Below are 22,086 nucleotides of genomic sequence, written 5' to 3' on the forward strand. Positions count from 1 at the left end.
ATGTTGGCAACGATGCCCCTTCTCCTTCAAATGGATCCATACGACAGCTTCACACAATCCCAACCAAAACCCACCTTTTCTTTTTCTGTAGAAACCAACAAGCCAGTCCTAAGCTTCATGTGGGAATCCAAGGCACTGGGATAGACTAAAGAGCTTCCAAAGGACAAAGTCGGAAGACTGCCAGAACCCAACCGCAAACTGACTGTGAAGTCACAGCAGCCTGGCTGCGTGCACATACAGGGACACACACAGACCAGTGGGAGAGAACAAAGGGACAGACGCAGCCACACACGTGGCACGTGCTGGACAGCATGGACATTCCGAGGAGAAAGCACAGTTGAATTTAACCAATGGAAATGGGACAATTGGACGTTTACATGAGGGAAAAAAACCCAGTTTTGACTGCTACCTCACAAAAATTAACTTCAAATGGATCATGAACTTAAAAAGTTCTATAAGAAAACAGGACAAAAACCTCTGTAGCCTTAGGTCAGGCAGGTTTCACAGATATATAAGATGCACACATTATAAAAAAGTCTGCAAAACACCACATCTGATACAAGGCTGAAATCCAGAGAACAAAATGAACTCTCACAACCCAACAAGAAAACAAATGACTGAACTTTAAAAACCAGGCAAAAGATTTGTACAGTTTGTACAGTTGACCAAAGACCCATGAGTGGTGAATAAACACACGACAAGAACCCCACAGCACTTGTCACCAGGGAAGTGCAAAGTGAAACCTTACCATGCTGCCCAGCACACCCACCAGACACTGAGCAAAAGCAAAAAGCTGACCAGCCCCGGTCTGGGGAGGATGCAGGGCCCCTGGGCCCCTCGGTAGTGCCGGGAAGAATGCCACGTGCTGGCAGCCACTTTGCAAATAACGTCAGTTTCTCATGAAGTCAAATGTGCGTTGCAATTCAGACAAATGCCCCCAATCTTGGGTACTTCTGTGCACGTGACACTGAGCACAGGTGTCCACATCACAGTGGCTTTACTCCTATCGCCAGCAGCTGCAACCAGCCCGCTGTGACCCTCCACAAGATGCATCGGGAGGCAGGTGGAGCCCCCATGAGTGGGTCCCCGATCCTGTACACATAAGAGAAGCAGGTCTTGTCGGAGCGTTGACCTTGGACTTCCAGCTGCAGACTGAGAGGTACACTTCCCTTGTTTATGAGCCACACAATGCGTGGCCTTGTTACAGCAGCCTGAGCGGACTAGGACAGGCCCAAATGTCCACCCACTGCTGAATAAACTACGGTCCACACAGTGGCTTCTCTCCAGCAAAGGAATGGACCACCGGCAGAGGGACACAGGGATGAGTGAAAGAGCCAGACTCCAAAGGATGCATTTCTATGACATTCTCTAAAGGGAGCAGGAACAGGTCAGTGGTAGTCGGGAGCTGGGGGACGAGGGGACTATCTGTGGGCTGCCCTGAGGGTCAGCAGTGCCACACCACTGTGTACACCTGTCAGCATCAGGGAATTGTGACAACTGAGAGTCATATGTGCAGAGTCCACTGCAATACACCTGACTTTAAATGTGACACACACATAGTCCAGTCCTGTCAGTCACAGCAGCATGTCCTACAGACTTACCACAAACACGGAATCAGCGAGCAGGAACTGCGTCCTCCTCAGGGACGCAGGCTGAGGGTGTTGCCAGCCCCTGGTCACACATTCTCAGTAGCCCACCAACTTGGGACCTGTGCCGTGTGTTCCAGTAGAGACTCCTAGTTTGGTGCACGTGGCCGAGTCGTGGACAGAGCTCAGACCAGCAGCCCCGGGGCTCAGGCCTCAGGGGAGCCCACCTACCACACGGGTTTGCTCCGGGAGGCACGTCCCAGCCTCCTGTGCTCAGGACACTGTGGACAGCTCAGTGTACACTCGGGGCCATTTTAAACAGCGCAGTCGTCAACAAAAATACAAAAACTACGGCACTGGCAGGCCAGGAGAGGGCCACTCGGCTGCAGTGAGGGGCTGGAGCGCAGACGGAGGCTCATGTCCAGTCGTAGGGGTGCTGGCGCCTGAGCGAGCCGGTTCTCTGCACATCTGCTGGTTGGACAGAGGGTCCCTGCCTGGCCCCCACCACCTGCCGCCCCTGGCTCTTCTCTGAAGGCGCTGCCGGTGCCCACCGCTGACAGCCACCACTCCCACCAGGAGCACGTCCAACTCCCAGCTGGCCACTGCCCAGGCCCTGTGCTGACCCTGGTCCCCGCAAGTGGCCACAGGAGAGACGACCCCCAGGGGTGCCCCACCCACAGCACCCCGAAGAGCCCATCTGCCTGGCACTCACAGAGCCTCCGGGAACCTGCTGGCCACTCGAACCCCCTTCCTGCTGGGAGGTGCTGCCCTCTGTGCACCTCACTCCCGTGACAAACGGCCCCTTGTCACCCGGAGGAACCTGGGCCTTCACCTTGGGGTCCTGAGCCCAGCCAGTACCCACTCGTGAGGGTGACACTGGGGGGCCGTGAAGGGCAGGCTGGGGCCACCAGGCAGAGGGCGAAGTGGAGCCCAGAGGCAGCGGGCAGGGCGGGGCCGGACTCCAGGCCCGCTAGAGGCTCAGACTTGACCCTCCACACAGGATACCACTGCGCACTGTCAGGCAGGGGACATGAGCAGGTCGGCTCTGAAGGCAGCGGCCAGCAGGTGGTCAGGGAGGGGCCGAAAGGGCCCGGAGTGCGGGCATAGGCCACGGAGCTGGGAGAAGACGTCCAACCCGGAGGAATGAGGCCCTGGAAATGTGCGGAGGCAGGTGGTGCCCGTGGGCGCCTGAGGCCACCACGTGCAGGAGGGACTCAAGGGACCAGCACGGGCAGGGCAGGCAGGCTCCTGAGAGCATCTGAGCAGCCCCGCCCACCAGGCCCCCAAGGCCGCCCCGACATGGGCAGCGGCGCCCGGGCTCAACCACTGTGAAGACTGCACCAGCACCCCTCGCCGGCCGTGCGGGGTCCTGGGAGCCCAGGAAGGTTGTGTGCTGCCATGAGCTGTGTGCCCCCACCCCCGCTGCCCTAAGGACAGACAGGCACGGAGAGTGAGGCCCTGGGCCGATGAACAGGACACACTGCAGAGCCTGAACTCCTGAGAGAAGGCACGTTGGGGTGCCGGGGGGGGGGGGGCTGGGCAGGGGCCTCAGGGTGGTTCCTCCGGGGGACTCGGGGCAACAGACCGGCGGGACCCGCCCGGAATCCAGGTGGGCGCACCTCCACTTCAGCTGGAGGCAGCCCGGGAGGAGCCCTGCGGTCCCGACCACAAGGCGCCCGCCTCCATGCCTGGCATGTCCAGCACCCATGTCCACATGTCCAGATGCCCTGCTCTGAGCCAGCCTCCAGGAAGGCACTGGAAACACGCAGGGGTGCCCAGACCCCAAGGGTCCCGCCCTGTGGGGCCCAGGCGTGAGGGATTCGCTCCAACTCAGATCAGCAGCTGCTTCTTTTTAATCCAAGAGCAGAAGGGTCAAACTTTTCTCTCAAAGCCACAAGGGGGGCCCCAACCCCTGGGGCAGCTCAGCACTTCCCTGAAGGCCACTCAGAAGTTGGGGGCTCATGCTTGGCACTGTCTTACCTTGTCAAAAGCTTAAAATAAAAAAATGAAAGCAGCGTTTCTGACAGCAGGACAGCGTACTGACGTAATGAACGCAGCAAGACACAAAACCGATGATGTGGGGAGAGCAGAGGCTGCCTGGTGGCAGGATGTTCCTGGCACTTTTTTAAAGTATATTTGAAAAAACAAACTATCCATAAGAATGGGTGTTAACTTCTTGCAATGGAAGAAAAAAAAAAAATCCTGTGGGAAATGGTCAGAGCCTGTCAGCCGCATGACAACACTGCAGGGTGGCTGACACGTCACCAGGCACCTGGGCAGGTGTGCAGAGAAGCAGCCCTCAGCCACGGCCCGTTCCAGAAGCCTGCCCGGGTCCTCTGGAGCACAGGCCCCGAGGGGCAGAGGTCGTGGACCCTGACCCTGCCACTCGTGTCCAGGCCCCGCCCACCCACCTGCCAGACTCGCAGCCTACTGACAGAAGGCCTCTGTCTATGGCCAGGTCACTTCCCTGGGAAGAGCCAGGCCCTGTCCCCTCCCAGGCTGACCCGTTCCACCCAGCTGGTCAGCTGGCACAAAGCCACAGCCATGCCTTCACCCCGCCCACACATCCTGGCAGGGCCTTGAAACAGCCCATCAGGTGAAATGCAGGACATCCAGATACTGCAGATTTCTGCAAAGAATTTTCTAGCATAAGTATGTCCCATGCGTTATTTGGGACGTACTTATGCTAAGAAATTGTTTATCTGAAACCCAAATTTAGCTGTGCTTGCAGAATCGGGCACCTTTGGAAAAGGCTCTGTTCTTAGGGTTCTGAGTGGAGACAATGGGAGTCCCTTCCTAGACTGTCCCTGCAGTGTCCTCCAGGCTACAATCCACTCAGGGACCAGAGGGCCCGTCTTCTAGATGGCCCCTCCCCAAGAAAGCAGCACCTGGGAACAGGATGCTGACCTGCCAACACCGCACACACTGTGACACCAGCCCTGCCGGGACCCAGGGGATGGCACGTCAGGGTCCCCGCCCCGAAACCAAAACCAAGGCTAAATGCAGTTTCTTCCACATTTAGGGTCTTCCCAGGGGCTGACAGGAGTTCAAAGTGGAGCCTGTGGTCACACTTGCGGAGCGCCACTTGAAACTGGGAGGAGATCCCACAGCACCCTCAGAGGGGCACACGCAGACTCAAGGCCAGCCAGGCCTCCCCAGGAGCCCTTGCAGGTCAGAGAGCCCTGTCCACACCTCAGGGAAACTGAGGCAAGGGAAGGTTGGGGGGTGGCCGGGCCCCTGCTGAGTACTCAAGCAGGTAGGAGACCTAGAGGCTAAGTGACACAACCCACACGCAAGGGGAGACCCCAAGTCGGGGTCCAGGGGCCCAGAGCCTGGGAAGGGCCAATCCCAACAAGCAGGCACAGTGGAGGCCCCACAAGGCAGAGGCGGGTAGAGGTGCCTGGGCAGGGCCAAAGGCACAGTGGCTGCAGCCCCCACCCTGCCTCCCCCTCAGCCTTCATTTATTCTGCACTCAGGGCCAGACGGGATGCGAGGGTAAGACCATGCCTGCAAGAGGGGATTCTAGCTGGTCACCTCAAGGGGGCAGCAGGTGGGCTTCAGGTCACAGGGACTTGTTCCCATCAGCAGGTGCCATGGGGGCTTCACAGAAGGTAGGAGGGGATCTGTGTGGCACAAAGGTGGTCCAGGAGGGTGCAAGGGGGGACAGCATCGAGAGGGATGGATGCAGGAGCCCTGAGCCACAGCAGCTGGGGGTTGTGCAGAGGGGCTGGGGGGTGGAGAAAGGTAAGTGGCCCCCTGGGGGTCCAGGGCAGCAGTGATGGGGCCTTCCCTAGGGTGTGGTGACACTCCTGCCTCCCCAAGGTGGGAGATGAACGGGCTCCTCCCTTACAGGGCCCCTGCACCCTGCCTGTTCCCTGTTTCCCCAAGGGCCTGCTGCTAAGTGGGGTGCAGGCCCCCATTCTAGAGACCACCTCTGAACCTGAGAGGGCAGAGGAGGGCCGGACAGCAGGCAGGTGCCTTGATGACCCACTGCACAGATGGGGTCCTGGTCACAAAAAAGGCCTGGCTAGATGGAGATGTGTCCCAGACACCCAGGGGTCAGCAGGCCAGTGAGGGGGCAGACTGGGGGCAGAGGTGACTTGGAGAGCCGGGCAAAGGTGGGCAAGTGAGTGTCTGACAGTCTCAGAAAGATTGAACATCGATGAAATGGGGGGCTGCAAGGTCCCTCACCTCCCTGTGGAGAAGCCACCTGAGGACCAGCTCAGAATTCCATGGAAATCCAGAGGCACAGAGTCCCTGAGGACCCTCCCCACAAAGTGGGGCAAGGCCCAAAGGTAAGGGGGGTTCCTGGGGCCCAAGAGGGTGAAGCCCCCAGGGCCCCAGCCTGCTCAGCACAGTCCCCACCAGGGCAGAAGGGCAGGGGTCACCGGCCTCTCCCCAACCCTTGCAAAGCACCTCCCTGCTGGCCTGGGGCACAGGAGGCAGTGAAAAGTTTGGGGGTGCTTTGGAAGCATCCTGCTGAGGATCCCAAGGGATCCTGCTAGGGAAGCCTCCAAATACACACGCAGCTCTCAGGTGTCCCTGGACCCTGGGGAAATCGTGGCCCAGGCCTGGGGCTCCCCATCCCCACAGGGGCCTACGGCCCCCAGCATTCCAGCCAGCCCTGCAGGCCCAAGTCTCCTGCTCCTGGGAGAGCAGACAAGCACCTCGCAAGACCACGTGCTCCAGCTCCGGGAGGGGGCTGGCCAGGCCCCAGGCCCAGCCCTGGCTGCCAGGCCCGAAAGGATGCTTCGGCCTCTCCCCAGGGCCCCCAGGTCACGCAGGCGCCCCAACAGGTGGGCAGAGCCCCGCTCCCCAGGGCCCAACTCCGCCACCCCCACTGTCCGCAGTCGGGGCAGGGGTGGAAGTGGAGGGGCAGGCTGCTCGAAAGGTGGGGGAGGGGAGCAGGGGTGCGGGCGTCGTGGGCCGATCGGGCTGCGCGGCCGGGCTGCGCCGGTGGGGTGGGGGAGGGGAGGGACATTGGGGCCAGGACCGGGTGCGGCGGGGCGGGGATGGGGCCCGGCGGCGGTTTAGGAAGCGCGGCCTGGAGGGCGGGGGACGGGGGCCCGGGGGACCGGGACGGGTCGGGGCGGCGCGCAGGGGATGGGGGCCCGGGGCCCGGCGACGGCCTTACCTCCGACCCTGTACATGTTGGCGGCCATGTCCGGCGGCGGCGGGGCCGCGGGCTGCGCGGGCGGCGGGCGGCCTGGAAAATGGAGGCGCGGGCGGGCGGGCGGGGGCGCGGCGGGCGGGCGGGCGGTTTAAAGGGGCCGCTGCCGCCGCCGCCGCCGCCGCCGAGGCCGCGCAGGGACCGAGGCCGCGGCGGGCGGGAGAGGAAGAGGAGGAGCGGCGCGAGCGGGGGAGGGGCCTCGGCGCCGGCGCCGTTACAGCCGCCCGCGCCCCCCCGTGGGTCCTCCCCAGCCCCCAGGTGGGTCCCCCCGTTCTTACTCCGTGGGTCCTCCCCGCGGCCCCCCAGTGGGTCCTTCCCCAAGTTCTCGGGAGGCGTCTCCCTATTCTCCCCCCCAACGCCTGTGGTTCTTCCCCAGCCCCCTGGTGGGTCTCCCTGTTCTCCCCACACCGTGGGCCCTCCCTGGAGCCCCCAGGTGGATCCCCTCCAGTTCTCCCCTCGTGGATCCTCCCATTGCTCCTCCCCAGAGGGGTCCTCCTACAACCCACTAGGGTGCTCCCTATGTCTGGGTCCTTCTGGCATCCTCAGCGTCCCTTACCGGGGTGGGTCCTCCCCACTCCCCATCCCTGGGTCCACATCTTCAGCGTCCCTTCCCACAGCATCCCCACCACACCCTCCACAGCCTCCCGAACCCTTCCAGGGGCCTCCCACCCCCCCCCATTACCCCCATCTCCGGTGGGTCTTTTCCAAGTCCTCCACTGCCCTAAAGCCCAGCAGCCATGCTCTGGCCTCACGATGGGACCCATACCTCCCTTCAAGGCTGCTGTCTCCACTCACCCTGGGTCTCAGGCCTTGCCGCTCATAACCCATTCCCCCAGCCATGCTCACATGTGGGGGTGTCCCCACCCCACTTCCAAGTGAACCAGTTACTGAGCTGGCATGGCCTCCCTGGCCTGTGGTCTGATGAAAAGGCTGCAGGAGGGCAGCATGTATGCCCAGAGGACACCCTCTGGAAGACACATCTGAGGCTGGGGTTCCAGCAGGCCTCACTGACCCAGACTCAGTGGGTTGGGATGGCAGGATGTGCCATGCCCAGAAGACAGGAGGGCTGGAAGGGCTGCCTGTGTGCAGTGAGGCACCTGGCTCTCCTTCCCACACCAGTTGGAATCTGGAAGTCTGTGTACTTCTTGCTTCAGGTCCTAGGACAGTGGAGAGTCTGGTTCATGCAGTGCCGGCAAAACCAGGGTCCTTATGCCCCCAGGGGAGAGAGCATGAAGCAGAGAGGATGGCGTCCCAGCCATAGTGTGGAGACAGGGTTGACAGCACTGCTGGGGGGTGAGGGAAATAGGGTGCTGGGGTCTCCAGGGATCTGGTTTGAGCAACACCTGAGTTATCTGTTTACTCACATGGGGCAGGTCTGTGGCGGGGGGGGGGGCATGTCCAGTTTGTGGGACATGGAGGGGCTCTTTCACGGAGTGGAGCTCAGGAGAGGCTCCCGGCTCAGCACAGGATGCCACGTGGTAGAGGAGACCCCCCCATGGACAGGTCCTTACAGGGAACTATCGAGGTGGGCAGGAGCCCAGAGCGTGTGCTGGGATGAAAGCAGGCAGAGGTCCCAGGAGAGCAATGGACTACATGCCACGTGGTACCACCATGGGCCACCATCTCTCAGGAACTTAGCTGGAAAGGGCAGCGAGGGGGTGAGACCACAGTTGTGATTGATGGGGGAGGAGCTTAGGTATAGGACACAGGTGTGATACTAGGATTTGATATTCCAAGGGGAGGAGAGGCAGTGGGGTGCTTCCCCTCCCCCCCACAGGCCTCTGTCCTCCCTTTCTGGCCTGCGACTCCTCTGGAAAGCAAAGCTGCAGCGTAAAATCCTCCACCAACACCTCACAAAGTGACCTAGGAGTCAGGACAACCAGAAGGTGACCAGGCAGCCATCATGCACAAGAGCTTCTGCCTCCCTCCCAGAAACTGGAGGCCTCAACCTGAGAGCAGATGCCATGGGCACCCAGCCTACTGTTTCCCTCTATCCAGTGGGGGTGAAGGGAGGAAGGGCTGCCTGAGAGTGGACAGTAAGGCCTCTGAGGTCAACCGGTGTCTGAGGGAAGACACCAGAATTCCAAGTCTCCCCTAAGGTGACGTGCCTGTCACAAAGCAGAATGACATTTAATAGTGTCTTGGGACACCGCAGCCCAGCTCCTCCAGCTGGCTCCCACTCTTGACTGACAAAGTGGCTGCATGTAGGACTAAGGCCATAAACCAGTTCCGCCAAGTCAACACATCTGATACATTGCAAAAAAGACGAATTCCTCCGTTTGGTAGCAGAGCAAACAGACTCGTCAGAGCAGGAGTGATGTGAAGAAGGTCAGAGCACATCCGTGAGTCAACAGCAGCAGCAGAACAAGGGGGAGTGAGGGGCAGGCCGACGGGGCTGGGAAGCACTGGAAGCTTCTGGAACAGCACTGGACAGCACTGGAAGCAGGAGCGGGGCTCAGGAGGAGCCCGAGAACTAGAGACATGGCAGCAGGGCCAGAGCAGAGGCCCCCCTGTGGAGGGGCAGGATGGCAGGTCCCTGATACAGGAGTGGCTGGATGAGCAATTAAAGCGGTTCACTCAGCACCGACTTCAGGCCACACTGTTTCACCTGGGAGACTCCCTCTTAGGGGCGCAAAGTCTAGGGGAGGAGGGAAGGTAACGAATGGTGTGATGACATCACATGCTTTCAGACAGTGACCATGGCGAGGGGCACTGCTTGCTTAGCGGTCAGGACACTGGTGAAGGAGGCGCCCTTGGGGCCCGCTGGGAGCCTGTGTGAGAGTTCACGCCACAGTCTAGGAAAGCCCCCAGCGTGACCCACCCGAGACCCGACTACCAGTCACTGACCCTCAAGGACGGAGAGAACAGAGAGGGCATCACAGACCAGGACGTAGTCAGGCCAGCCCTGGTCTCCAGCAGCGCCCGAAGTATGAACAGGAGCCTGGGGCAGGAAAGCAGAACCTAACCCTTCCCCAGCCAAATCCCCCCGGGAGTAGGGAGGCCCCAGGAAAACATTTTTAAACCTGGAAGAAACCAAGAAATAAAATTCTTTAAAAATGTGAAAGCTACCTTACATCCAACCACTGAAGACATGATGAAGTCAGTACGGACTCAGGGCTGAGTGGTGCAGGGGACCATGGGGAGTCCGTGGGCAGGAAGGACACAGTCACAGGACACAGGAAGCAGGAGAGCCAGCTCTGGCTAATGGAAGCATGCTGCCTCAAACCAAGTGACACTCGTCCCATCATGGTTTTTGTAATTTCTAAAAATAATCTTAGGAGCATCTTTGAAACTTGGGGTAAAGAAGCATTCACATTTCACTGACCATGTTTTCCCTTAATGCTTTTACTTAAAGGAGTAGCTCTGCACGGTCTCTGTGTGTCACGTGACCGCTCATGCTTGCCTGGGCCTTTACAACTACCTGCGTAAACTTTATCGAACATCGACAACAATATCTCGGTGATGAAATCGTGGGCAACACTTTTTAAACTTTATTGTTGGCTTGTGGAATAGTGAGTGTCCTCGCAAAGCCAATGAAGTCCTTTTTTTCAGTGGGGGCAGTGCCAGGCAGTGGCTGTCCACTGGCCCTCGGAGCGCAAGCTACACCTCCCAGGTGCCCCACTGGTCCTGGGGGCTGGGCTGAGGGGGCTCCCCTTTCTGCTTGGCGTGTCTAGAGCAGCCTCAGACCCTGCTCCACACCGGCCGCAGAGGCACAGACGGATGCCAGGGCATGAAGGGGACCACATGGCCAGCCCAGAGCCTGCACCCGAGAGACTATGTCCTCCCTCCAATCAGGGGTGTCCCCGTGAGTCCCGGGGAGGTGCATTGCTCTTCCTAGAGCTGGGGAGAGACATACCTGGTCGGGAATCTGAAGTGAAAGAACAGTCTAGAGTGGATACGGAGATAGCACTGCAGTACCCGCTGTCAGAGGTGGCCAGGAGTGACATCCTAACCACGCTGATTCTGCCTGCCCTGCCTGCTGGGTGGACCTTACTCTCACCTGGGCTCCTGGGCTGCCTTATACCCTCCTCGGGGGACACTGCTGACATTGGAGGCCCGCTCATTCTTGGTTGTGGGGACCGTCCTGTTCTCTGTGGGATGGTGAGTAGCACACCTGGCCTCTATTCACGCGGTGCCAGGAGCCCCTGTGGAAAGCAGAGTGCCTCCCCAAAGGTGCACATGTCTGTGACTGCACTGGGTTACATGGTAAGGGACAGTGCAGGTCGCTAACCAGGCGACCCGAAAGGGACCCGGGGTTATTTATGGGGTGGGCCCGACAATCACAGGGTCCCTAATGGGAGAGGATGCGGAACGGAGACAAGATGTGATGATGGAAAGGATCATAGATGCTACGTTGTGACTTAGAAGATGGAGGAGAGGCCATGAGCCAAGGTGTGTGGGTGCTTCTAGAAGCTGGAAAGGCGAGAAACGATTGTCCTGTGGAGCCCCCAGAAAAGAAGGCAGCCCTGCCCACACCCTGACCCTAGCTCAGTGAGACGTTTTGGACTGTCCAGAATTCACAGTTCATGAATTGAAGACACTGAGTCTGTGGTGACCTGTTAGGGCAGCAACACCTCGTGTGACAACAGAGCCATCTCCAGGCACTGTCCCCTGTCCCCGCACCGTGCTCTGCTGGAGAGGGCCGCAGGCTCCGTGCCAGTCCCCACCAGGAGACGGCGCTCATTCCCGAGAGTCAGGTTGGCCCTGTGGCCGCCTGCATGGGAGGCGGCCCAGGAGGCTCCCAGCTCCAGGCCTCGGCACTGTGGTGGGGGTTCTGGGGCCACCTGACAGCTGGTCCCGGTGGGGGGACCTCGTGGAGGGCAGAGCACTGGCCACCCCAGAATCCTGGCCGGGTGAGCCAGCAAAGCCCTGGACCTCGAGTGACTAACGAGCCCATGAGGCCAGTCAGCAAGAGGCCTCCACAGCACCTGTCACCTGCCCTAACGGCTGACTGAGCAGGGGAAGGCCGTCCTGCCCAGCACGCAGCCTGCCCTTGACACCCACCCCACTTCCTCATTGGGAGCTACAAAGCCCTGCCTGAACCCCCCCCCCCGCCCCTAAGGACATCTCCCCTAGTCCCACCCGTCGTCTCCGTCTCTGGCCCTCCACCCACGCTAGGGATCCTGAGAAATGCACAGACCTGGAACAAAATTACTTTCAGGGCCCCCAGAGAGAGTGGGGGCACCTAGCTTCCTGAGTCCTGCAGTCAGGAAGGGCGGGAGTGGGGGCATGGGGGGGGCAGGGGTGCAGCATCTGAGCAGTGGGCTCTGGGAGGAGCGGGCTGGGCAGTGCTGCCCGTTTGCTGGTGCCAGCACAGGCCTGACGCCTGCCCTTGCCCCGGTCCCGCGGCTGGTGAGCTCCTGCTGCCCAGAGCGCCCTGTACCCAGCTGCCCACACTGAAGCCCCGTCAGCCCAACAGTCAGTCACCAAGGCCTGCCCTGCTGCTGTCCTCGCACCACGAGGGCTGGGAGCCTGCAAGCACCCCCTTTCTCCCCTGCCACTTCCCATCCCCTTCCATCTTGGTCTCCCCAAAAATGCAGCCCTGCCTCACCACCCCTCAAAAGCACAGCAGGCGCAGGGTCAGCTCCTCACAGCGACCCCAGACCTCCGCCACGCTGCCTCTGGGCTGGCCAGTCCGCTCACATGCAGAGGTGGGGAGGCTCCCTGCTCCAGGAGGCCTTCCCGTGTCTAGCGGCTCCTTGGCCCTGCAGCCCCTGGCTGCTCCCCATCACAGTGTCACCCCGGGTTACGTGTGGGCTCCTGGAGGCAGGGCCCAATGCTGACTGGCACCCCAGGGCTGGGCAGGCACCAGGACCTGAGGTCTCAGGATATCAAAGCCCCACCCTCCTAAGGACTACTGGTCCCACCATCTCACCAAGCCATTCAAGCAGGCGCCTGATTCCTCAAGGGGGCCTGGCCCCCCAGCCTAGACCCCTTGAGCCCAGGCCCGCAAAGAAGCTGGTCATAAACCAGGCCCTCCCAGGCCGCCCACAGCTGTTGGCCTCTGACAGGTGTGGGCGGCCTTTCCTGGCACAGCCCCCCACCCCCACCCCGCTGTCCTCCAGGCCCCCAGGTGGCCTCTTGCAGGCTGGGCTGGAGCAAGGCATCCCTCCTGGAGGTGGCCTCCAGGGCCTCCGGGGTGCGTGTTCTGGGAAGAGACAGCCAGACAGTGCTTTTGGGCCAGTTTTCTCATTCGTGGGTTGGTCGTGGCCCTGGGTGGTATGTGAAAATGGCCTAAAGTGTCCCTCCGGCCAGCCACCTCCCCCAGGACCCTCCAGGAAAGGTGCTGAAGACAGACACCAGCTGAGTGGCTCTTAGGAGGGCGGCCAACTCGAAACCTGGGCCTCCAAAGTCGAGTTCTGCCAGGAAGGCACGCTCTGGGCCAGGAAGGCATGGAAGGCGTGGTTGGACTCGAAGGACCTCCGCGGGTGGGGGATGAGTACGTCCTTGTCCACGTCCTGGGACACTAGCTGTGCCACGATCTGCGCGACGTCCTGCGGGAGATGGCAGGGTCAGGGGCGGTGCCGGGGCGGGGCTCAGAAGAGTCAGGCCCCCGCGAACCCGCGTGGCCCTCCCGGCAGCGCACCAGGCAGTGGGCAGAGCCCCCCGCGGCCCCACGCCTCTGCCAGATGCCCAGCATGGCCCAACGCCGGCGCTCTTCGATGCTAAGGCTCCAGTGTCGGCTGGGGCGCCTGCTCCTCCGTGGTGGCTCGCACACCTGCGGGGACAGGACAGCGGTTTGGCCGCCACGACCGGGGTCCCTGCACCCGCGATCCTCTGCACCCTCCCCAGGTGGATGCCAAGTCATCCCTCCCCGGATCCAGCTCAGGCTCCCAGGACGGCGGCCAGGGCCCCGCAGCCCCTGGTCCTGTGGCTTCCGCGGCTTTGCACCGCGGTCTGCGCCTGGACGCCTTCCCAGCCCCTGCCCGCCTCTGTGCGCACAGGTTGGCCCCAGACGTGGAGTCTACAGCCGAGGCCGTGGGCGCCCGGCTCATGCCCTGACGGGGCACCTGAGCCTGCGCGCACACTCTGGGGAGGCCGGGAGAACCGCGGCCAGACTGTCGTGTGCTTCAAGAAAGGCGGGGCCCAGCAGTCAGCCTTTCCTCCTCAAGTCCACCTAAAATGACCACAAAGAAATGAAGAAATAATGCTCAGGAATCCACAACGCTCAAGAAACTGGGGGTGCTACCAACTGGGAAAGGCCAGAAGCAGGCCCCACACACTCTCGCAGGGCCCTGCTGGCAGAACTTCCCAGAACTAGGCTGTCTGTGAAAGACCCTGGGGGGCCCCTCCCAGACTGCCTAGCTGGGGCCCATCCTGCTACCTCCCTGGGGAAGACAGGGTTGCCATGGGGGGGTTGCCATGCTAAAAATAAGGGCAAAGACAAACTCAAAGTGAAGTCCCCATTCCTCAACAAATTAAAAAAAGAATCACCATATAATCCAACACCCCCACTTTTGGATATACACCCAAAGAATCGAAAGCAGGTCTCAAAGAGCTAGCTGTACCTCCACGCTCACAGCAGCACCATTCACAATAGCCAAAAGGTAGAAACCACCCAGTGTCCACCACAGATGAGTGAGTAAACGAATGGGGTCCAGCCACACACTGGGACGTCCCCAGCCTTAAAGAGGACGGACTCTGACCCGTGACGACACACGTGGACCTGAGGACACTATATAAAGGGAAACAAGGCAGACACAGAGGGACAAATCCTGTGTGATCCACTTACACGAGGTCCCTCAAGGAGTCAGGTCCACAGAGACAGGACGTGGATGGTGGGGCCGGGGCCGGGGGAGGAGGGGCTGGGCAGTGAGTGTGTAATGGGGACAGCGGTTCAGATGTGCAGGATGAGAAAGCGCTGGAGATGTGTTTCACAACAATGTGAATAGACTTCACACTACTGAACTGTACACTTAAAAATGGTTAGGACGACAAGTAAATAGTGGACATTCGAACAGAGACACAGAGAATAAGACCATGTGAGGCATGGGGACACGGCGAAGACAGCCGTCCATAAGCCTCGGACAGAGGCCTGGAACAGAGCCTCCCCACAGGCCTCAGAGTCAGAGGACAGACAGCTGTGACCTGGAGCTGTGACCTCCCGGGTACGATGTGTCCGTGGGAGGGCCATTCAGAAAACAGGAGCCCTGGAGATGAAAAGTGTGACGTCAGAGTGACAGTTTCCGTAAAGGCCCAGCACAGTGTTCGTTGGCCCGGTTCCCCACTCCCCGGGGAGGTGGCTCCAGTCGTGTCTGAGGGCCATCCGCCGGCTCCAACTCCAGGCCTCAGGGGAGGCAGCGGCAAAGCCCGCTCTGAGTGGCACAGCCGCCGTGGTGCGGCTCCTCCCCACCCGGTCCGAGCCCCAGGCTCCACTCACAAGTCCCGGTGCACGTCCTCGGGAAGGGGCGTTGGGTCCTCCCACGACGCCCGCCTTTCGCCTGGGCCGTCTGGTCCACCTACTGAGTTACTGCTGTCGGTACTCGTGCTTTGTCTCGCCTGTTTCACGGGTCTTCCCCTGCCCTCTCTTCTTTCCTCTAGACCCATCAGGCCTCGTGTCCTTCCCGCTGTTCCCTCCACTGGTTTGGAAGTGGTTCTCTTTGGTGTCATCCTGGTGTATGTGCAAACTCATCAAAGTCTGAAGCTGACCACGTCTCCATCACCTTCTCACCCAGCACAGGAGTTTAGGACACTTGCCTTGCTCACAGGGCCGCTCCTAACACCTGTGCCGTGGTGGGTGTGCATGCCCTGGGATTCCTGTGTGTGCGTGCGACATCTGCATACGGCCGGACTCGCCCACGTTAGTCTCCATCTGTCCACACACTGCCTTCTTTGTGCCCCTCCTTCCATTTGCGGTCACTTTCCTGCTGTGTGAGGTCTGTTCTCACTCAGAATGGGGTGAGGGTCAGCTGGGGGCAAATTCTTTCTCCCACTTGTCATTTTATTTACTTATTTTGCCCTTTTCTTGAAAGGTATTTTTGCTGGACATGAACTCGCAGGGTGACAGTTTTCTCCTCACACCCCGTCAAGCTTTAAGGTCGTCCAGGTTAGTCTGACTGTTGCTCCTTTGAAGGGTGTGCGTCTGTCCTCTTCGATTGCTTCTGAGATCTCTGTCTCTGGCGTCCTTCAGTTTCGCTACGATGGTTCCCGGTACAGATGCCCTTTACTTCTCCTGCGGGGAATCGGGCCGGCCCGTGACTACGCCTCACTCACTGAGCTGGCCAGTGTCGCTTCCCACATTTATGCCCTGGACTTCCATCTCACATTAGATAGGATGACCAGTGTAGCCAATAGGAAGTTGCAGAAATGAGGGGTGTGACCTCCACAGCTGTCACAAGACACTGCAGCCTCCTCCTTGCTCTGTGTTGGAGCACTCGCTGGGGGGAAGCGGCCGCCAGCCACCGTGACTGAGGACACTCAAGGCCCGAGGAGAGGCCCAGGCGGTGGAGAGCCGAAGGCCTCCTGCCCACGTCTGGCCCTGACTGCCCAGCCATGTGAGTGGCAGGTCCCCCGCCAGCCTCAGCCAAGCTTCGGACGACTGTAGCTCTGCCTGACATCTGACAGTGCCCTCGAGGGGCCCCGCCACCCAGTCTGCAGCTGCCGAGCCTCTTGCTGCAGACACGGGGCAGATGTATTCATTAGCGCTTTCAGCTGCTAGACTCAGGGGCTTCTGTTGGCAGCATACGCTGCCAGGAACACTGTGTACATTCAGAATATGATTTCCAGGATCCACAGAAAGTTTATTAAAAATTGGGATTGCACTGAATTAGTTACTTGGGAAATCTGGCAGGTTTTGGTCAGTCTTCCCATCTAATAATGGGTTGGGTTTCATCCTGTCCTGCGGTTCCCTCCCACCCCTTAGTGTTCTCCGTACAGGCGGCAGCCAAGCCCAGACTTACTCAGAAGACATCGTGGTCCTGTTTTAAGTGTGAATGGCCCTTTTTGCTAGTCCGTTTCTGGTTGGTTACTTTTATGCTGAAGACGATTGTGTTGAATGGTGGTCATATGTCCAACCTTCCTATTCTATTAGTGGTGTGTTTTTATTGGCTTCCGTGGATTTTCTAGGCAGACAGTGTATTAGCTGCAAATAGTGACCATTATGTCTTCTCTTTTCAGGTGTTTATAGCTCCCTTCATTTTCCTGACTCCTGCGCAGGCTGTCTCATCGTCATGGCAACGCACTGCTGCCCGAGTCTGCAAGGAACACTCCTGCTGGCCCACTCCAGGCCCACGAGACAGCCCCCTTTCTCAGGGTACAGAAATGTCCATCCCTTCTGACCTTATGAAGAGTCAACAGGTTTTCAGTTCTGTTTTATTTTTAAGGAACAAAACTGAAGTTTATGAATATTATTTTCAACATCTACTAAGATAATCGTGTGGCCTTCCTCCTTTTGATAATGTAGAGCATTTTATTAATTCCCAAATTCCTTCTTCCTCAGATACAATTTTCTTGTATTTATATACAACTTCATTTATTCAGTACTTTCACTGAGCACCTATTGTGTGCTAGGCACCCTCCCAGGTCCTGGGAAAGCAGTGAAGCAGACAGAGCCCCTGCTCTCCTGGAGGCGGGCAGGGCACCCCGACACCGCCGTGCTGTTCAGTGTTCTTGCTGTGCTGCTGTTTGCACTCCTCAGGGTGCTCCTGCCAGTGACATCGGGACATCGGGTTCCTTCTTTTTCCCTTTTCCGTCCTCCTCTTCCCAGCGTGGGTGTCTAGGTGAGGCTGGCTCTGGGCAGTTTCAGCCTCACGGACGGGGATGACTAATTTCTCCATTGCTTGGGGGTGCCCACCCATAAATTCTTCATTTAGGGAAGATCTGGGGCCACTTTAGAATTTCCTTTGCTGTTATTGATCTGTTTTTTTTCTTTCTTTCTTTTTTGTACCAGCCCCCTGCACCTGTTGCAGGCGCTGGGCCAGGCGCCTCTTGGTGGCTTCTATAGGACAAGGCCTTCCAGCCGTCTGTGACCTCAGTCACCGCGGGGCTGGCCACCTGCTTCCCAGCCTCACCCTCCGTTGCTCCGGCCTCTCCAGGCCTCTCCAATGCCTTGCTTGCCATGTTCAGGGTTCTAGGAGGGACAAGGTGTGTGTTAGTCACGGGCTCCCTGAAATCCAGTCATGGTCGACATCTGAGGGCTCAGCGAGTCACTCTTGTTGGTAATTGTGCTCCTCGAATCAGTTATGTCTTTTTTCTTACTTGTTTCATCCCTGACCGTTTTCTTCTCGGAAAGCTGCATTACACCCACTGAAACTGGGAATTTGGTCATTTCTCAGGAGACAGCTGTACATCTATGTCCTAGGCACTGTGAGGTGCCCCTAGTCCCCAGGCGCTCACGCAGCCCACGGCCGGCCGGTCCCTGCAGGCAGGCAAGGGAGGGCTGTGCCCACCTCAGGGCTCTGGGCTCCAGACCTGCCCGTAGAAGGGCTGTCCCACCGCAGCCTGACCGTAGGCACGCGTTCAGTTTACAATTGGAAACAATGCCCACATGGAAAAATGCAAAGGAAAGCATCTATAAACTCAAGAACGCACTGGTCTAATGAACAATGCCATGCTTGCTTCCGACTTCCCCCAGGAACACAATGTGACGCACAAGGTCTCATTGCCCGGGGTTCCTTCGTCCGCCTGTGAGCCGAGTGCCATAGGACGCCACGTCCCAGTCCCCGCGGCCTTCGACTCTGAGCTGGTCTAGCCAGGCAGGCGCACAGTGCCGCAGGCACGGAATGGCCTTCCGTGGGCTCCTCACTGAGCACAGTCCTGGGACATGTCTGCATGGATTCTCGAGGGGCTGACTCATTTGTTGTCATTGCTGTACCACTTTCACCCCGACAGATGGGACAACTGGGCTGTTTTCTGCCCACATGCAGGCTCTTCTGGGATAGCCAGGCACACACCCACCAGCAGAAGCACTGGCTCTGTCCCCACACCTTTGTCAACATTTATACCCTCTGCCTTTCGTATTTTTGTCAAACAATTTCATTTCTTTTCCAGACATGACATGCCTCTTACTTTCTTCGTGGCCAGCTGGGGCTCGCTCTCCGTGGAAGGCCCGTGCGTTCTGGGACCATCTGTCTCTTTCTCAGGTGCATGTGCCATGTCCCACATGCTGTCTCTCTAAGTGCACTCCTCAGGGTGCTCCTGCCAGTGCAAAAAGTGGCTGGCGTCTTGTCTCTCGCTCCTGTGTCTGTTGGGGGCTGGGTGTGGGGACAGGAAGGCGCTCATGTCCCTCTGTTTTCAGCACAACCTGCTGATCCACTTGTCAGGGTGTCCAGTCCAGGGCCCAGCCGGGCCCGGAATGAGCCCACCTCGCTCAGTGTGTCCTGCCCACCCGGGGCCTGCTGGGCACACGTGCTTTGCTCTCACACTGCCCGCCATTCACGTGTCCTCGGTTAACTACTCAGGGCCAGACACACGCACTCACCCCTCCCCCCCAGACTAGACCCCACTCTTACTGAAAATGCCACTAATGGGGCTTGGAGAAGTTCGTTTGCTTCACCCTATTTGTTCCCCGTGGGCAGCTGTATGTCATTAAATGACATCCATTCCTTCTTTTTTCCTTTTTATGCTTTTTGTACTGTGATAAAATACATAAAATTTACCACTTCAACCATTTTTAAGTGTAAAGCTCACTGCCATTAAGGACATTCACATTGGGATGCAGCCCTCACCACCATCCGTCTCCAGAACTGTCTCATCGTCCTGATGAGAACCTTCGTCCCCATTAAACACTCACTGCTCATCCGCCGACCCAGCCCTGGCCCCACCATCCACTTCCTGTCTCTGGACCTGACTTCTCCAGGGACCTCATGTAAGTGGAATCACACAGGATCTGTCCTTCTGTGACTGACTTATTTCACTTTACTAGTATACAGTGTCCTCAAGGTCCCACGCATGTCGTAGCAGGTGTCAGAACCTCCTTCTTTTTAAGGCTGAGTGACGTCCCACTCTGTGCTGACCACACTCAGCATTGATGAACACTGGGCCGCTTCCACCTTCCGGATGCTGGTGAACACGCACGTGCACGTCCCTGCTTGTGTCTCTTTCTGTTCTTTCAAATAAATGCGCGGATCACTGAGTCATACGGTAATTCTGCTTAATTTTCTGAGGAACTTCCGTTCTGTTACCATGGTGACTGGACCATTTTACACCCCACCAGCAGTGCACAGGGTTACGATTTCTCCATGTCCTCGCCAAGACTTGTTCGTTTTGTTTTTAATTATGTCTTGTGTCAATGTCCAGATTTTCAGTTTGGTTCTGCTGTTCATGAATCACGTGCAAGGACCCTGTTGCTTTGGTAACTGAAGCTTTGAGATACCAAGTCATACATGTTAGGGCTGAAACTAGTCTGGTTTTTCCATTTGACCAGTTTGCCGTATTGAAAAAGAGATGTTTATTAGGTTGGTGCAAAAGTAATCGCGGTTTAAAAGGTTAAAAATTGCAAAAACCGCAATTACTTTTGCACCAACCTAACAGCATTTTTGTCATTGATGACACGGAACTGAGAAGTGCGCGGGGAGAAGCCTCTGTGCTGCTGAGTCTTCCCGGTGTTGAGGCTGTGTCGGTAATGCTTTGGAGTATGGGAACGGAGCAACTGCTCACCAATGGGGGCAGCGGGGAGGACAGAGAGGTGCCTCCAGTTTGGGGCTGTCACAAGTAGAGTCTCTAGGAATGTTTTGGTCACGACTTGCGAAGACAAGTGCTTCTGCTGACTGCCTGCCGAAGCTGTCCTGTCCCCACTGTGTGGGCAGGCAGCTTCCCCTGACTGGGCTCCCTGCACTTGGGGCCGCCGTCTCAATCCCGGGTGGGGGTGCCCCTCTCGCTGGCCTCGCATGGCCCCACCCAGGTGCCCAGTAAAGGCAGGAAGACGGCTCACAATTATGGGATGCAGCAGGGGTGCGAGCCCACTCTCGTGCCCACTCAGGGAAGAGAGCCGTCCTCAGGCACCATTCAGCCCTGTCCATTCACGCACATCCTCCCAGCCCACCTCCAGAGCCAGTTCCTGGGGTTCCCGGAGGGGAGCCGTGGGGTGGCCGAGGCCAGGCTCTTCAGCTTACCCAGTCCTGAGTCTGCAGTCTCTGCTGACTGCTGCTCTGGACACCCGGCTGGCCCCAGACTGCAGTCGGGCTGGGCAAGGGAGAGGGCTGCCTGTGCTCTGGGGCCAGCTGTGGTCCCGGCTTTTCCCTCTGGGGGTCCTTAAGCAGATGCTTCATGCTCTCCATCTCCAGCCAGCTCCTGCTTGTCTGCACCTCTGGGCTCTAGGCGAAGGACCCCAAAGCCTCTTGTGTTCTCTGAGCCCCTCTGGCAGATGGAGGCAGTGTCAGGCCCTAGAGGCTCACCTTCTGCCACTGGCCAGACAGTGCTGGGGGAGCCTCAGGCCAGTGAGACTCAACGCTGGACTCCAGTGGGTGACCTGGGGCCCGGGCTCCTGTTGCCACTTTTCTTCACATGGACCCTCCGTGGAGCAGCCGCAGCACCCCACCTCCCCCAGGGACAACACCTCTCTGGGCGGGCCTCCCACCCTGGCTCCACTCCAGGCACGTGCCCTCTGCCTGAGTACCGCGCTTTCTCAGGACCCGGGTGGCCTGTGCACCGAAGGCACAGAACCACGCACGATTGCGCAAAACGACAACCAGAGAGATTGAAGGGACGCCGGCACCCCTGTGACCTCACCTCCAAGCTCCGGGACCACACCCCAAGGCCCAAGCGGGGTTGAGGCCGCCCCTCTCCACTGCAGGGGGAGGTCGCTGACCAGGTGGGGAAGTGGGGGTGGGTCAGAAGAACACACAGGGAGGGTGAGGAGGACACCACTGGGGGTACCCGGGTCAGTGAGGGGAGGGGGTACACTGGGGTACGGAGATGGGAGAGGACGGGGTACAATGGGGTACAGAGGTGGGGAGGGCGGGGTACACTGGGGTACGGAGATGGGAGAGGACGGGGTACAATGGGGTACGGAGATGGGAGAGGACGGGGTACAATGGGGTACAGAGGTGGGGAGGGCGGGGTACACTGGCTAAGGAGGTGGGGAGGGCGGGGTACACTGGGGTACGGAGGTGGGGAAAGGGGCAGGGGAAGGGGCAGGGTACAACCGGGTACGAGGCAGTGGAGGGCGGGCCTACCGCGGTGGGAGGGTCAAAGAGTAGGGGTGGGGTCCACAGAGGTTCTCGAAGGCCTGATGGGGCGGAGCCGAGCCCGAACTTCCGCTCCGACAGCCCCTCCCCCTGCCCCGCCGGTTCCGCTTCCGGCCGCGTTGCGCCTGCGCCCTGGCGCCTGCCAGCAAGGGGCCTCCTCTCGGCCTCTCCAGGATGCTGTCCTCGCGCTTCTCCGAGCGACTCG

General features: G+C 59.1%; 2 protein-coding genes and 1 long non-coding RNA gene across 6 annotated transcripts in view; 1 reads left to right on the plus strand and 2 right to left on the minus strand.

The window, feature by feature from the left end:
* MTA1 (metastasis associated 1) overlaps positions 1-6,817 on the minus strand; it is a 33,678-nt gene extending 26,861 nt beyond the window's left edge. For all 3 annotated transcript variants that reach the window (XM_033108122.1, XM_033108121.1, XM_033108124.1), the window contains exon 1: positions 6,721-6,817. In XM_033108122.1, coding sequence (XP_032964013.1) covers positions 6,721-6,748 — 28 coding nt within the window. In that variant the 5' untranslated portion in view covers positions 6,749-6,817. The remainder of the gene's footprint in view (positions 1-6,720) is intronic.
* On the plus strand, positions 6,029-18,849 carry LOC117023423 (uncharacterized). 2 transcript variants are annotated; one of them, XR_004423202.1, is made up of 3 exons: positions 6,029-6,382; positions 15,298-15,802; positions 16,873-18,849. It is a non-coding gene; the product is annotated as an uncharacterized LOC117023423 (long non-coding RNA). The 2 variants fall into 2 exon arrangements; XR_004423203.1 differs by lacking the exon at positions 6,029-6,382 and adding an exon at positions 6,887-7,014.
* On the minus strand, positions 10,233-21,398 carry TEX22 (testis expressed 22). Its single transcript, XM_033108125.1, has 3 exons — positions 20,808-21,398; positions 13,343-13,474; positions 10,233-13,250 (listed from the first exon to the last, which is right to left on the minus strand). The coding sequence occupies exons 1-3, from the start codon at positions 20,970-20,972 to the stop codon at positions 13,071-13,073; spliced, it is 477 nt and encodes a 158-aa protein (XP_032964016.1). The 5' UTR covers positions 20,973-21,398; the 3' UTR covers positions 10,233-13,070.
* Positions 21,399-22,086: the final 688 nt, after the last annotated feature.

This window comes from Rhinolophus ferrumequinum, chromosome 6 (genome assembly GCF_004115265.2).
Source record: "Rhinolophus ferrumequinum isolate MPI-CBG mRhiFer1 chromosome 6, mRhiFer1_v1.p, whole genome shotgun sequence".
Taxonomy (NCBI): domain Eukaryota; kingdom Metazoa; phylum Chordata; class Mammalia; order Chiroptera; family Rhinolophidae; genus Rhinolophus; species Rhinolophus ferrumequinum.

Coding starts and splice junctions, on each gene's coding strand:
- TEX22 (XM_033108125.1), bottom strand. CDS start 20,972: ATGGAGAGCATGAAGCATCTGCTTAAGGACCCCCAGAGGGAAAAGCCG. Junction 13,475..20,807: donor GACTGCAGACTCAGGACTGG/GTAAGCTGAAGA, acceptor CTGTCCCCGCAG/GTGTGCGAGCCACCACGGAG. Junction 13,251..13,342: donor GGGGCTCTGCCCACTGCCTG/GTGCGCTGCCGG, acceptor CATCTCCCGCAG/GACGTCGCGCAGATCGTGGC.